This window comes from Protopterus annectens, chromosome 1.part1 (genome assembly GCF_019279795.1).
Source record: "Protopterus annectens isolate FY-2018-M chromosome 1.part1, PAN1.0, whole genome shotgun sequence".
Lineage (NCBI taxonomy): Eukaryota > Metazoa > Chordata > Ceratodontiformes > Protopteridae > Protopterus > Protopterus annectens.
In genome coordinates, this window is record NC_056726.1 from 272683136 (window position 1) to 272700048 (window position 16913).

At 44.7% G+C, this 16913-nt stretch overlaps 1 protein-coding gene across 1 annotated transcript in view; it reads right to left on the reverse strand.

Annotated features, from left to right (window-relative positions):
- The window catches only part of TBC1D32 (TBC1 domain family member 32), a 1886357-nt gene that overhangs the window by 1428640 nt on the left and 440804 nt on the right, over positions 1-16913 (reverse strand). Inside the window, exons 11-12 of the mRNA XM_044086982.1 lie at positions 16688-16815; positions 16350-16551 (exon numbers count right to left, since the gene is read on the reverse strand). Coding sequence (XP_043942917.1) covers positions 16350-16551; positions 16688-16815 — 330 coding nt within the window. The remainder of the gene's footprint in view (positions 1-16349; positions 16552-16687; positions 16816-16913) is intronic.

The following is a 16913-nucleotide window of genomic DNA, read 5'->3' on the forward strand; positions in this document are numbered from 1 at the left end:
CCTGGTGTCAAGTGTATCCCCTCCACTCCTTGATCTCCATTGTAACATTGATGCCATCACAGCACTTGAAGTATTCCCAAGCATCTAGTCCCCCCCACCCAAACCCGACTGCAATGTTGGTACCATCACAGCACTTAATGCATTCCCTGGCAGCTAGCGTATCCCTCCTCACTTGATCCCTGTTGTAACACTGGTGCCAGAAAGGCACCCCCATCCACCATTCCAAATTTTTGAACATTTTTCCCTGGTGTCCAGTGGCTCCCCGTGACAGGTCCCCACTCCAGGCCAGCAATCAAGGAGACTCGACTCTCACTACTGACTCTGGTGAGGGATGGTCATTAACAGCAAAGATGGATTTACACAGTATTTTCAGATGCTACTCCCTGCATCAAGCACAATTTTGCTTAACAGCAAACAAGAAGCATGCTCCAGACCTGTGGCTGGACTCTCTTTCTCTTTGCAGGCCCACACAACTCCACACTGACCACTTTGGAGCTATGTGTCCCTGTTCCCAGTGGCTGACACACACATTTGGATATTTGAGTTACACACACACACACACACAAACACACACAGACACACACGCACACACACGCACACACACACACACACAAACACACACAGACACACACACACACCTGGGAAAAGTTGTCACAGATTTACTAGCTGTACCCCTTTCTGCCTAGACCCTGAGGTAATCACATGGCCACTAGTCAGCAACCCAAAGGCTCTTCCAAAGGGTACCCAATTATACTGTGTAAAATCAATACTAATACAAATGGTAGGGTATGACCAAAGCAGCAAGGCTTTCGGGAGCAGCCACAGTGTCACTAAAATGAGCATAAGTATTCTCAAGATGTTAAAAGTATTCGATAAAGGACCACCCACAATTAAAGGTATTGAAATATTTAATTATAAATAACAAAACAGAAAACAGGAGAATATTGAATACATTAAATAATAGATTTTCAACCACAGAGATATAAAAAAATAATAGTGGGACAGTTTCTCACAGTTGCAGAAATCAATACTAAACTATTCTCACTAAATGTCCCTGACTGACTAAAGAATTACTGTTCACTGACTACTTACTAAAGCAGGGCAAGATGATGTGTGCTGAGTGTCTTACCACAGCAAAAGCTAGATGATGTCTCTCTTTGTCTGTGTGGATGTTTGATATATACAGTGCAATGAAAAAGTATTTGCCCCTTCCTGATTTCTTATTTTTTTGCATGTTTGTCGCACTTAATTTTTCAGATCATCAAACAAATGTAAATATTAGACAAAGATAACCCAAGTTTCCTGGAGTTCATTAATTCCAATGCCTTGGACCAGCTCGTTCTTACCCCCACTTGAAGCAGCAACATCCTTGACCTGGACAATACCAACATGGGCGACCTTTGCTCTACACCAATAGTCTGCTCCTCCCTGGTTAGATCCGACCACAAACTAAACCTCGGAAATCCACCCCCCCGCAGCAAAGGTAACCACCATGAAAAACTTCTCCAAAGCTAACTTTGGGATCCTAAAAACAGAGGTGGCTAACTTCACAGCACCCATGGAAATGAAGAATAGTTGTATGACTGCAAAATCATACACCAATGCACTGTACGAACACGTACACAAATGTATGGATCTCGCCATACCCAATAAAACCAAGACACTCTCCTCCAAAAAAAAGCTAGTCAATCTGGTGGTCCCCTGCCTTAAACAAACTCTACAACAGAAGGACGAAACTGATGCGGAATAAGGTGAAGTCCCAAGACTGGAAAAATTCCTTTATCTGCCTCAACAAAAAGATGAGATCCCTCATCAAATCCTCTAAAGCTAAGTATGAAAACAGAATTGCAGCAGATAGTAAAGACAACCACAAGGCCTTCTATAGTTATGTAAAGAATCTCCATGGCAATAGCCAGATTTGCTCTGAGCTACTGCACAATGGTACCTCCTATACAGAGCCAACAGATATTACCACTATACTGGCCGACAGATTCAGTGCTAACTTTACTCCCCCCCCCCTCCCAAATGACCAATCACAATATCAGTAGATTGCCAGGCACCCAGTATTACTACTGCACAAGTTATAACAGCACTGTCCAAGGCCAAGAATACAGCTTCTATGGGACCTGATAACATCCCTGGTTGTGTTCTACATGAAGTACAGAGAACTGGCACCTCAACTGTGTGCTCTGTTCAATCACAGCCTCACCTCAGGCTTTCTCCCTGCTGAATGGCGCACTGCTACAGTTATCCCTCTCCACAAAGGAGGAGCAACTACAGACCCTGGGAACTATCGCCCCATTAGCCTGACTAGTCTGATATGCAAAGCTATGGAACGCATCATCATGGACCTAATAAACAAGGATATAGGAATCTCCAAACTCTAGATCCCACACAGTTTGGTTTTGTGAAGGGTAGAGCATGCCTACTCAACTTGGTCGTCTTCGTAATCCAGACTGTCTCACCAGCAGTCCAGATTCTGTGCGCATGGTTCACCAGCAGTCTGGATATCTCGGGAAACGCTGCGAGTGTGCATGTGTGAAGTTCCGGGTTTCACATTTGTTTTTTTTTTTTTTACAGCTGGTTTTCTTTTTTTTCTTTCTTTTTTTACAGCTGGGGGGGCTGCAGTTCTGCAGTCCAATAGCACAAGCTGCCCCTGCTGAAGATGGAGTTTAAAGGTGAGAGGCCAGCACAAGGTCTCACACTGAAAACGGTGATATAATCAAATCCTGCATTACATTACCTGCTCTGCTATCTTCCAAACTGAACATAATTCGTACATCCAACGTGATAAGATGACTGAAAGCCTGGAGGATATAGAAGATGTCTGTGAGGACCATAACAACCCTTGCTGGACAGCTAGACATAGTTACAGATAACCTGAAAGATGGGTTGTCTTCATAAGAACAGGTGCTAGGATGCTGCTTCTCTGATTTCTCGCATGGCAATCTATAAATGGCAAGTAGAATCCTGAACCCTTACCAGAAGGGGAGGACACTATCACTGAGAGTTCACAGGCCACAAATAAACTGAAGGAAAAACATGTAGGGGATTTGTCCTAGTTCTGACATCCTGCTTCCTACCTTAGGTCTTGCTGGTTCCTGCATGGAATCCTGCAAATAGTCCTCTAGCCATTCCCTGTAATGACTATACCCCATTAATGCCATCTTACAAGCAAAGAGGCAGGGTTATAGCTTCTTATGATGCTGCAGGCAGTTAACAGATTGAAGGGCTGGCACTTACCACAGTCCTTAACATTGTGTACCTAAATAAGATAAGACACACAGCTCCTTTGTGGATTATAACTTGTTATCAGATGATTTATGAAGCATTTTCAAAGTTTTTGATTCTCAGATATCAAATGCATGCCTGGATGTGATATGAACTGTTCACGTAGGAAGAAAGAATTGGGAAAAATGGGTCAGTGTGCCCTACTGTCTGAAGTAGGGACAACACAGTATGCATTAGTGAGGCATAGGTTCACAGGAGGTTACTAGACTAGCAGCCCTGGAGCCTTTACAAACCTAACCATGTTAATCCCAAGTATCCCCATTTGATCTTTTTTGGGTAGTTCACAAAACAAATTTATGAAAAGAGTGAGTCTGTGATTAATACCGACTACTCCTGTCCATGAGGGACAATGGTGCCACCCTAGGGGAGAATTTGCAGTCTCCCATCCAATTATCAAGGCTGTGTTTGAACAGTCACTGAAGAGTTCTGTTTTACATGAATAGTGAGTCTATTCCAGGGAAGCAGCAGTCTCTGGGAGACGTATCTGTTTCTCCAACATGTTTTGCTAATGTCACAAGCTAGGCTAAGATCACTAGAGTGACCGACTCTTTTGCTATATGACTTGCGAATGTGCAGCATTTCCATTAGGGCAGGATTGGAGATTGCCCTATAGACCAGGCACAGGTCACCTCTCAGCAGCCTATAAGATACAGAGTCAAGTGACAGGGCTTTCAGCCTGTTCACACAGGCCATGGTTTGAAGTCCCTATATATTTACTTAGTAAGAAACCTATGAGGTCTCTCCAGCTGCTCCAGGTGTCTGTTGAGGTACATGCAAAAGGGTACATTATACTATATTAGTGTGCCTCTCCAGCATGATCTGCTAATGTCGCAAGCTAGGTTGAGAGCCCTACAGCAAGTGACTCGAGCCATTTGACTTGCGGATGAGCAGCATTTCCATTAAGACAGGGTTGGAGATTACCCTATAGGCCAGGCACACGTCATGTCTCAGCAGCCTGTAAGATACAGAGTAAAGTGACAGGGCTTTCAGTCTGTCCACGTAGGTTATGGTTTGGAGTCCCTGTATTTTCTTAGTGAGAAACCTCTGAGGTCTCTCCAGCTGCAGTAGGTGTCTGGTGAGGTACATGCAAAAGGATGCATTATACTCTATTAGTGGTCTGATGAGGGTCGAATACAGTGGAGTTATAACATCCACAGACCTGGATGCTATGCCCTTGCTTATGAGGTGTGCTACATAGAAGGCTTTCCTTACCACTGGGGAAACTTGGTGGCCAAAGTTCAGACTGCTATCAACCTGTTTTCCCAAGTCTAGCACCACTGGGTTGGAACTTGGGTGGGGGGGGGTCTCAATAGTGCAATTTGTATGGAATTCCATTTTACCAAAGAGAATAATAATGCATTCTTTTGCATTTAGTTTTAGACCACGGCTTTAGACCTTCTTGTATATGTTGACAACATTGGGGGACTCAGTGATTGCTCCCAGTTTGCAGTCATCAGCAAACTTGGTGAGCCAAAGGCTGTTTACTTTGGCCTGGACTTATGAGAAATAGATGCCAAAGAGTAAGTGCCCTGCACAGACCCCTGTGGTACTCCACTGGTGATGGGTCTACTGTTAGAGGTGGAGTCACAGATTTTGACAGTGTGTGCTCTGTCTGTGAGCCAATTGGCTACCTGTCTAATAACATAAGGGTTAATCCCTATCTGGGAGAGTTTCTCAATGATGCCAGAGTAGGGAACTGTGCTAAAAGCCTTCACAAGGTAAAGATAGGCTGTGTACACTGTCTTACCTTCTATGGCTTTGTTGACACTCTCAAAGAAGTCTACCAGGTTTAATAAGCATGATCTGCCCTTAATGAAGCCAAACTGGATTGCGTCCAGCATTTGGAGGTCACCTATGTCCTTGTTGATAATGTTCATGATAATTCTTTCCATGGCCTTGCAGATGAGTCTGGTTAAACTTATGGGTCTGTAGTTCTCTGATCAGTTGATGGCCTCATTTGTGCAGGGGGACTACTGTTGCTGTTCTCCATTCTGCAGGAACATAACCAGTTCTCAAGCTATGATTAAAAAGTATGCCAAGTGGGTCAGTCCACTAGGTCTTGTTTTAGACTGTATAGAAAACAACCTGGGATATTATCTGGTCCCATTCAGGACGTGTTTTTGGCCTTGCCAAGAGCAGAGATGGCATGTTCTCTAGAGATACTAGGCAGAAGGCTTGTGTCAAGTATGCTTTGGGATATGGTAGGTGGGGATACGGGGATGACGTTTGCTCTGAATGGGTCAGATAGCCGGGTGGTGATATCTTCCAATGTAGGTTCATAGGTAGGTACAAGGCTATCGGCCCAAGGGCTTAAGTAAGCCCAGCCAACAATGTTCCCTGGCTTACGCCACCCAAGAAAGTTAATTTCCTGTGCCCCTGTTGAGCAAAGTCACAGAAGTGATCCACAGGGTGTATTTTCTGTATGGGTGATCCCATCTACAACCAGTTCAGCACATAGCTGGGAATCCCCTTTCAGACTTTGCGTGTAATTAAAGAATGCCTTGTGATCATCCTTGCCTATAGATACGATTTTATTTTCATAATTTGCTTTAGAAAACTTCACAAAATTTCTGTTTTTCCTGTTTAGGCTTTGGAGGGAACTCTTCCTCTGCAGAGTGATATCCCTCTTGCTTTTAGACAACAGTTTCTTCCTCTTGTTATATAATCTGCTTATACTTGAGGTCCACTATGGTGGCTTGTTTTTACGAGATGACCTGGCTTTGATCCAGTCAGGTACTGCAAAGGCAGAGTTTATGCAGTCACTGAAGTGTCTGTACAGGGCATTGGCGTACACTTCAACATAGCTATCACTGGTGTCTGCAATTGTGGGTGGTATGAAGCTTTTTATACCATTGATTAGTATGCTGTAATTAGCTTTGGTGAAGTTTTTTTTATATTTTTTGTTCCTGTGAGGGTGTCAGTTCCAGCAGTTACTTCAAACGAGATTCATTTGTGGTCTGACCTAACCAAGGAGGGCATCACACATGGGGAAGTACAGTGATCCCTCATGTTGGTGAGAACTATGTCCAGAACATTGGAGCTCCTACTGGGGGGGTGCAGACGATCTGTTCCACAGCATTTGTGTTAACAAAGTCCAGGAACCTTTGGGCAAGCATGTTTTTTGCTCGTGTATGTCCCCCAGTCTATGGAAGGATAGAAGAAATCTCCCATGACTAAGGTGTTGGGCTGCATAGCGAGGGATTCTGGTAAATCGAGGTTGGCAGTGTGCTTTTGCTGGTTCATGGTGGGGGATCTATAGCTAGCAATGATGTGGTACTGTACTTTCCCATAGTTAATTGGACATGGGATAGTTCAAGAGTGTCATGCTGTTTGACCACTCCCGAAGTGTATTTGGTTTTAATGAAGATGGATACACCTCTACCTCTGGTTCCTTCATGCCCACTTTGAGGTCTGAATGTGTGGAAGGCATTGCAGCCTTGCAGGGTCGGGGTGCTCTCAGAGGCCTTGAACCATGTCTCCCTAACTGCACAGATGTCAGCATCCTCCAAGGTGAGGAGTATTTCCAGGGAGTGCAGTTTTGTGTTTAAACTCCTAGCATTAAGCAGCACAACCCTGAGTTTGTCTTAATTAGATTTTGTTACATTGGAAAATTTGCTGTTTTGACATTGCCTAAAAAAGATACTATGGGTAGGCAAGGGCCTTTGCTAGTAACTGAAAGGCAGAGGGGGACAAGTGCAGACTATCTCTAGCAGAGCAGCAAGGTCTGTCCACCATATCCTCCCAGGCTGACAGATACTGGATCCCCCTGGACTATCACCAGAAGCTATGCCAATTGTTGAAGTCAATCATTTATTTTGTTTATATTGTGGCATCATCTTGGGTGTGGGTAGGATACTGCTTAGGGCTAGGGACATACCTGTCTGTGACACATAATCACAAAGTTCCATCATGTCTCTCTTCATATAGTCCAGAGAGGTACATCTCAAGTCATTCACTCCAGCATGGATTATGAAAGAGTCATAACAGTGCTTAATGTTGAGTGACATGAGTGCGTGCATGATTTGTCAGATCCTGGCACCTGATAGGCAGCTGACTGTGACCTTCTCCTTGTCCAGTCCAGTCCATTGAGAAGGACATCTGTGTGTCTCACTATGGAGTCACCTATGACAAACCATATGATGTGTTTTGCCTTGGGGGCTTATTTGCTGAGACACAGATGTGTATGTGTTGATATGTGCAGTGGTTTCTTTATGCTTAGTGGTGAGTGTGGGTGGTGTGCTTTTGTGAAGTCTCTGTTCTTTTGGTAAACTTTTAGTGAGTACCTTACGTATGTGGGTTTATGCGTCGTGACCTTATTTTGTGTGAGAGGTGCGGTTTGCGTAAGAGGTGAAGCGTTTGTGCTGACAGTTGATGATTAGTTTGTTTTTTCGTGAGAGAATTGACTCCAATTCCACAGTGTATTTGCATCACTCGCATAGGGTGTTAGTTTGCTCTAGAAGTAAACAGTTGTCAGTATACATGAAGAATTTGCTACATTGCCTCAAGATGCCCATATCGCTCAAGCTGGCAAGAGAAATGATGGGAAACTGCTCATCCATTGTTGCACAATTTTTCTGAATGTGGTATTTGGGAAGGTAGTGGGCTAGCTGGATTTAGTCACAAACAGCAAAAATGAAGCAGCAATTCAAATAGATACAGCTGGTTTAAAATATACTTATTGTTCATTGTTTTCAATGGATGCCTTGGATTTCAGTGCAGATGCACTCCAGACCTCTGGCTAAAGTTGCCAAATGTTGAGCAGCTCTGATAAACTGAGTGTAAACCGGTGCAAACTTGAAGCTTATATACAAGCAAATTTAAACAATTTTAACACAACTACCAATGGGAAAGCCCCAAACTGAGCCTTTCTCCAGCAATCCCCAAATCAGATGAGTCCTGAGCTACACACTTCAGCCACAAAGGTGCAGGGAGGCCCTCTTAATGTAAGATGTCTGGTCTAAGAGTACAGTGACACCAAACAGTTTAGATTCAGTAGGTCTGAATCTAGCCTATGGTATGTAAGTCAATGAAGCACAATTTCTAGATGGGAAAGAGTAAAAGAGAGTCACTTACAGGTCAAAGTGAGAGTGTTTAGTAGTACACTATTAGTTGACCTGCAGTGGTACTACCCTCTACACAAACTAGCAGCACTTCGAACAGCTGTGAATAGTGGGAGACTATGGACAGCGTTTCCTATAGAGGATTTTAAACTGGAATGGTTTGCTTATATGCAAGCACGAGGAACTGTGTTCAGGCTTTTGTATGAGCAGGATGAAAGACTTTTATAAAGTTAAACTCTCAGACCAATCAGATAAAAACAAAATAAGCTATTGACTAGTAGTTCCCACCTTGGATAGGTTAAATTAAGCTCTATGCTCCCACCAGACTGCAAAAGAACCCTTCCAATGTAAAACAAACTGGCTTTGAGCTCAAGTGCAGCAACAAATGCTTTACAACAGAAGTAAGAATTCTTGCAATATCAGGAATCCTTGGAAATAAGTTCACCAACCCTGAGAAATGATCATAACACACAAAACTTTGCAAAACTTAGAAATATTTGGCCAGACTCACTCAGAACAGCTTCTGCAGTATCAGAGGAAATTAGGAAATATCAGAATATTGTTAAAACAACCTAAGAGCAGTACAGTAACAAACTGAGTTTATTTAACAAGTGCAGGCTGAAAAACAGTGATAAATTCAACAAAGTAAATAAATGCAACACAAAAGTGTTAAATGCCACTGAAATACAGCAAGTGCAAAAAAAAAGAAGTTATGTTCTTACCATAACGTTCCATGTGGAGTGTTCATCTCGCCTTTGTTCTTACACACGGGTTCGGAGCCGATCCTCGGCTCCGAGTCGGCCGCATAGCAAAGCTCTGCATCTTAGAGAAGCTCGAGACCAGGCTATATCCCACAATCCTCCCTGCCATTACTCAGATCTAGTTTGCAAGCAAACCAGACCAACAATAACCCTGAGGTGCTAAGGCTACATACCGCCACAAAAATTCAGAGACACTATCTCACTGATAAATTAACTAAAGGGTAATGAAATATACCCCATGAGGTAAGAGGCAATATACCTGGAAGAGGTAAAGACATGTGGACCAGACTCTAGTCCTACTCGTTCTTCCAAACACGTAAGGGAGGGAAGGGGGGGATGTAAGAACAAAGGCGAGATGAACACTCCACATGGAACGTTATGGTAAGAACATAACTTCTTTATGTGAGAGTGTTCAATCTTTTGTTCTTACACGGGTAGCGTCCCTAGCTCCGTCACCCTGAGTGACTCATGGAAGAACGTTCCTGAGCACAGTGGAACCAAAAGATGTCCTGTCTTTGGAGGCTTTGTCAACTCTATAATGACCGATGAAAGTATGTGGTTTAGACCACGTGGCTGCTGCACAAATCGTGTCCAAAGGCAGGCGAGCTGCATGAGCCAAGGAAGTGGAAACAGATCCAGTAGAATGGCCCTTAGGTTTGGTGGGCAAGGCCTGATTCGACTTAGAATACACAAAAGCTATACAATCAGTAAGCCATTTAGAAAGCGTACGTTTTGTAACTGCCATGCCTTTTTTATTGTCTGCAAATGCAACAAAAAGTTGATCTGTTTTTCTGTAATCCTTAGTCCTGTCCAAATAAAATCTTAGCTGTCTGTGGACATCTAACTTGTGCAGCATATATTCCAACTTGCTGGTATGATTTTTGAAGAAAGTAGGGAGTTCAATGGACTGATTAATATTTATGACAGAACATACCTTAGGAAGGAAAGCGGGTTTGTTAAGTAAGGACGGTTTGTGTTCGTAGGAAACTCTATCTGGGTGGAAAATTAAGTAAGGTGGTTTAACTGATAGTGCTTGCAGCTCTGACACTCTCGAGCTGAAGTAACCGCTACAAGAAAAAGAGTCTTCCACGACAAAAACTTCAGGAGGCAAGAAGAGACTGGTTCGAAGGGTGGCAACATTAGTTGCGACAATAACAAATTCAAATTCCATGGGAATAAAGGGTCTCTGACGGGCAGTCGAAGATGGAAGGAACCTTTCATAAAAGCCTTACAAAGCCTGTGGGACATAATAGAAGAACCGTCCTCACCAACATGGAAGTTGGATATGGCCGCCAACTGCACTCTTAGTGTGGAAGTAGAGGCTCCTTCGTGGAAAAGGATGGATAGAAATTCTAGAACTTTATGTAAAGGAGCAACCAGGAGGTCCAAGTGTTGGCTAGATGCCCAGTACACAAAGCGTTTCCATTTACTCCTGTAGAGTTTTGTAGTGGAAGCCTTATGAGAGGCAACCAAAATGTGTTGAACTGCCGGAGAAAGTATATCAGACCTGGCTAGGCGGGGAAGTGGAGCAGCCAAGCTGCTAGTTTGAGGGATAGAAGAGACGGGTGAGGAACTCCCGAATGTGTCAGTAGATCTGGTACTGGGTCCAGGATCCACGGTTCCTCTGTTTGATGGGCTCGAAGAAAGGGGAACCATATCTGTCGAGGCCAGAATGGGGCTATGAGTATAATTGTCCTTTCCAGGTTCATGGCTTTCTGAAGAAATTTGGGAATCAAGGGGGTGGGTGGAAATGCATATAGGAGACCCGGGGGCCAATCGTGTATCAGTGCATCCCTGGGGACATCCCCTGGAGGGGGTAGAAGGGCAAAATAGCTTCTGCATTTGGTATTCATCGAGGCGAATAGAACGCAGCAAGGCTGGCCCCATTTGCGGAAAATTCTTTCTGCCACCTGTAGTTTGAGGGACCACTCGTGAGGTAACATAACAGGATGGCTCTGCTCAACCTGTCCGCAATGACGTTGGATGACCCCGGGATGTGCGTTGCTATCAGAAAGCGACCCGTGGACTCTGCCCATTGCCAAATTCTCATGGCCTCTCTGCATAATGGGTAAGATCTGGTTCCCCTTGTTTGTTTATGTACCAGACTACAGACATGTTGTCTGTCTGAACTGCTACTGTTCCTAGAGGTAGGAGGGTTTGAAAGTGTTGCAACGCCAAGAACACCGCCCTCATTTCCAGAACATTTATGTGCAGGTTGTACTCCATGTTGGACCATTCCCCTTGGACTGTTCTTCCCTGAAAAAGTCCCCCCCACCCTATCAGAGAAGCGTCCGTGGTTATCGTGGCCGTCGGATTCGGTAGAACAAATGGACGACCCATAGTGAGATCCTGACTGAACACCCACCATGAGAGGTCTCGCTTGCAAGAATCTGTTATCAGAATCTTGTGCGTTAGGGGTAACTGCTGGAATGACCACTGCATGAACAGCAGCCATTGGAGGAGCCTCATGTGCAATCTCCCCATAGGAACAGCAATCAGGGATGCTGCCATGAGTCCCAAAACCTTCAACACCAATTTGGCCGGGGCTTTCCTGCATTGCAGTAGAAGAAGAACCTGTTCCTTGAGGGATGAAGCCCTTACTTGAGGGAGCTTTACCAGTGTTAAGCGCGTATCTAGGTCTGCTCCGATGAATGAAATATGCTGTGAGGGCAGTAAGGCAGATTTTTCGAAATTTATGGAAATCCCTAGGTGGGAACAAAGGCTGACTGTATAGTCTCTGGCTTGTATGAGGCGACGCTCAGTGGTGGCGGTGAGGAGCCAGTCGTCCAGATAGGAAAACAACCGGAAACCTAGACATCTCAAGTGAGACGCTACCACTGCCATGCATTTGGTGAATACACTGGGGGCTGAGGTGAGCCCAAAGGGCAGGGCTCGAGAGTGAAAATGACTGGCTCCCAGCCGGATGCAGGTGATCTCTGGGCGGTCTGGCCATCTTGATGTGGTAGGCGTCCTTGAGATCTATCGAGCACATCCAGTGGTGCGTCTGCAAAAATGGAGGGATCGATTGAAGTGTCACCATCCCGAACTTTTCCTTCTTCACGCACGTGTTGAGATTGCTGAGCTCCAAAATCGCTCTCCACTCCACTGTCTTTTGGAACTAAAAAGAACCTTGAGTAAGTTCGGATCCTTTTGGTCCGGGACTGGCTGAATGACTCTTTTTGAGCAGCTTTGAAATTTCTATTGCTGCTGGGCCTGCATGAGCGGGTGGCACATCTGGAAACCTTCTTTGTTGGGGTGGAGTTGACATAAAGGGGATTTTGTATCCTCTGGTTACAATGCTTTTACCCAAGAGTATGAGGTGAGAGTTAGCCAGGCCTGTGGGTATAAAGCCAGCGACCCCGACTGCCTCCAGAGCAGGACAGTCGGGCCCCATTCAGGAGTGCTGGAAAGGCTTACCAGGGATAGGATCCCTGTCGCCTTGGTTCTGCAGACCCTCTGCCGTCGGGCGACATCTTCCATGTCTGCCCCCTCTGCCTCTGGGGGTCACTCTGTGTGGCCTGGAAAGATCCCTGAGGTTTACGGAACCACATTTTCTGCCTCGTTGCCCTTTGGGGTGCGGTCTAGATGGGCGGAAAACGGACTCCGACAGCAGACAGAGTCTTTCCTTCTTGCTCACACCGAGTTAATGTCTCTTTCACTTTGGGCCCAAAAGAGTGGCACCATCAAAGGGGCATTGGCGAAGGAAGACTTGAAGGCTTCCAAATGAGCACAGCCGCACCAGGATTGTCTTAAGAGCAATCGCTGAAGCTTTCAGCCGAGATGAGCCTCATGGACGAGTTCACTATGGAGGTAAGGGTGTTAAGCTGTGCTGTTACCTTATCTGAAACAGCAGCATCTGTGTTACCCTGGAGGGTATCTCCCAGCTCCTTGATGAGATCCCTCTGTAGACGTGTAAAATGTGTCAAATAGTTTAGCGAACGCATGGAAAAAGTCGCTGAACTAAAAACGCGCTTCCCGTATCTGTCCATAGTCCTAGAGTCCTTATTAGGAGGATGAACAGAAGAGGAAGACTCAGACATCTCCTTTTTAGTGGCTGCAGCCACCACCATAGCGTCAACTGGGACTCCTTTGGTGAGATAAGTCTTGGCCTGCGGAGCGGTAATAAATTTGCTTGGTGTTCGATGGACCGGTTCCATTGTGTCCGGTGTCTCCCACGCCCTTCGAGCAATCAAATCCATTAATTCATCGAAGGGCGGAGTAACCCAGGAGGTAGAAGGTTGAGCACCAAAAGCCTCCAGCAACACCGACTCGTCCTCAGTGGGGGCTAGGGACTGCCAATCACCCCTCTGTTTTAAAATCTCCAAGATGTCCACAAATGAGACATCCTCGGAGGGGGATTTTGGGGACCCCTCTGACTCATCCAAGTCAGTGTCAGAAGTTAGAGATTCCTGCGGGGAATCTAAGTGCCTCCTCTTGCACAATCTTTCCTCGGAACCTCATCGAGGAGGATTCGGTGAGGCCTCCGAGGAACAGGCACCCTCTGGGGGTGGCTGAGACAATGGTGCTCCACGCTTTGGATGTGTCGTGGGAACAGAAACAGAGGCGGCTCCTTAGGGGAGGGAGAAGGCGCCTCCGATTAAGTGGTTGTCTGTGTAGACAAAACCTTCCTCATAAGGTCAAAACCCTGAAACTCGGTCGAGGACTCCCCGGTTCGAAGAACATGGAAGAATAACAGACAGGGGCCCATGGGTCTCGACCGCCGAGCCAATCTGCGCCGAGGCCCCAAGAGGGAGAGTAGGCACCGAAAGGTCGGTACGACTCTCGGTCCTAGAACCAAGGAGAGCTCGTCGACTCCGCGACTCACCTATAGGTTCCGAAGGAGTCGAGGTCAATGGTGTCGATCGTGCAATGGACGGTTTCAGCACCGAGGGCTCCACTATCATCGGCTCATCCTCTTCTGGCTCCGAAGACTGGATGGGTCTCGAAGGAGGACCTGTTGGAGATAAGGGAAGGCCTTCTAGTTTCAACACCAATTGGGAGGAAACTGCAATCAACTTGGAAAGGGCCGTGTTCTCCATAAGTTTCTGCATGACACGATCCACATCAGTATCGGATAATGGTCTGGAAGATCGGGTCGTAGGGGCCGAAGATGGCACCGACCAAAGAATGGAAGGTGGCGGTAGCTCCGACACCGGTTCCAAGACCTGGGGCTCAGTGAAAGATGAACGTTCGATGCTCGGCCCCGAAGTCCGTGGAACCGGCGAACGAACTTTAGAAGATGAACTCGGAGCCGATGACATGGGCTCCGACATCTTTGACCCCTTCGAGGACTTCGAAGCCTGGTCAGACTTGTCCAAAGCCTCCTGGAAAGCAGGCTTAAGAAGTCCCCTGTCTATAAGTTTCCTGCGTCTATCTGTCATGACCCTCCCACTGAAGGAATGGCATATAGAGCAATCCTCTTGCAAGTGAAGAGGGCCAAGACAGTAGACGCAGGAAGTGTGGTTGTCAGTGATGGACATTTTCTGTCCACACTGACACCTTTTAAAACCAGACTTGGCTTTCTCAGACATAATAAGCAAAAACACTTACTGTAAAAAAAAGAAAATTTAAACACTAGCTATAATTAAGAGGAAAAAAAAAAAAAAAATATATATATATATATATATATATATATATATATATATAGCTATAGGTTATAGAAAGGTAGGCCCCAAAGGGAAACCTATAAAAAAAACTAACTACACTACACACACACACACACACACACACACACTATAGTAAGGACAGAAACTAAATTCTCAATAAGTATAAGAACTATAAGAACTTTTAAACAAAACAATAACTATCTTATTTGTCAATAACAAGTTTTCTCTGGTCCGAGCTCTCTTATCGATGTGACCCGTTGCAGCGGCAAACTAGATCTGGGTAATGGCAGGGAGGATTGTGGGATATAGCCTGGTCTCGAGCTTCTCCAAGATGCAGAGCTTTGCTATGCGGCCGACTCGGAGCCGATCCCGTGTGTAAGAACAAACGGCGAGATTGAACACTCTCACATAAATACTTATATCAGCTTTATAGGCCACATGATGTTAGAAGCAATCCAAGTCTTGTAATCACAGGTGTCCAAGCCGGGTACAAAGAAGCTCTGAATAAATGAGCCAAACAATGATCAGTAGGTTGTGAGAATCAAACCCTCTGCTTTATGTCTGGGAGGTAAACACCTGAACCATTGTACCAGCTCCAACACCTGTTGCATGGAAAAGCCTGAGGTCTATGAAAATTTGCAGTGAGATGGTTCTCAGCAAAGGCACAACATTCCTTGAAGGAAGATTCATATTTTGTTTTCCTCCTGGTCTCAAACCCTTGTTGACCTTCACTCTCTGCAGTCTGTTTCAACAGGAGCAAGGCTAAATACAATTTATAGAGAAATAACAACCTGTAATTAGATGGTGATAAGCTAAGAAATCTGATTCACTTACTTGCACAGTTCGGTCCTCTAATGAAATCTTCCATTTTTATGCCATTCTAAGGATAAAAGCTCATTTTGTTGTTCACGTTTTATAACACAGATAAGATCCACATAGCCTCTTAGCACCTCAAACCAACTACACACCTTTCTTACTTCATTGTGATCAAAGCTGACTTATTTCATCTCATTTTGCTGTATCTGACTCTTTGCTGCATCTGACTCTTCCTTATGTTATATTTGTAGCACTATAATTGTTCTTCCTCTCTTGTCTACTGTACTACTCATTCAAGTATGCTGACATCTTAGTTAAGTCCTCTTAAGTGATCATATCTCTGTGAATATCACGATGCACAGGAGTATGCCTTCAGTCCATGAAACACCTTAGCCAGACTATGCCTCTTGGTGCTAACTTCCCACCACCCACCACAGATAACAAGCTCATCCATTTTTCACCATCTCCATGCCCATAAAGCCTTTGACTTTTTTGCCATATACTTAAGACTTGCTACCATGAGAGTTTATATCCCTGACATTCAACTTGCTACCTGTCTTATTCTGTTAGTGAAGAGTATAAATTCTGTGTTTATTATGGTCTAAACTTGCAGGTATATAAGCATGCCAAAAAGTCTTGAATAAAATAATATCAGAAGTAACATGAATGTTATACACTAGAAAAAAACTTGACCATTTAGCTAAACATTTCCTTTCAAGAAGCACAGGTGGTAATGAAACAGACTGAATGAGACAAAGTGCAGCAATATGTCCAATGTTAGGAAAAATAAGACATATACGTAACAGTAAAAATACCTTCTTCCATGCCTCTGCAATACATTTGTGCAACCCATATGGAATGAGCACTTGCAAACCCTCACAGGTATTATACATCTGTCGGCACACAAAAATGAAAGCTCCTTTAAGAAGGGGTGATACCTCTGACTCCGAGGCAGCAGCAATCTCATCAGTAAGCAATTTTTTGGTAAACTGGACAATTGTGTGTGCAGATGAAGTGCTGGAAAAAAAACCATAATGCTTGTATTACAAATGTGCAGTTATAACTGCCTAACAACAAAGTCCAAAGCATCACTGGCCAGAAAGTCCATGGCCGTATAAGAAAACTAAATGTTGTGCATCCCATATGGTCTTACATTTCCTTTTGAGCTGTCTTGGCATTTTCACCGTAAAGAAGCAGGGAAAGACCACCTTCAGTGGAAGCAATTCTTGCCAATACATCAGCAATGTATGTCAGTGTAATTTCATCTCCATTACTGTAAACCTGTTAGATTAAACAAAGGTGCAAAAAAATTTATAAAACCAGACCCATGAAGCTATTTCTTGCAGCATATCAAGACGTACATCATTTTTCATGTAGAA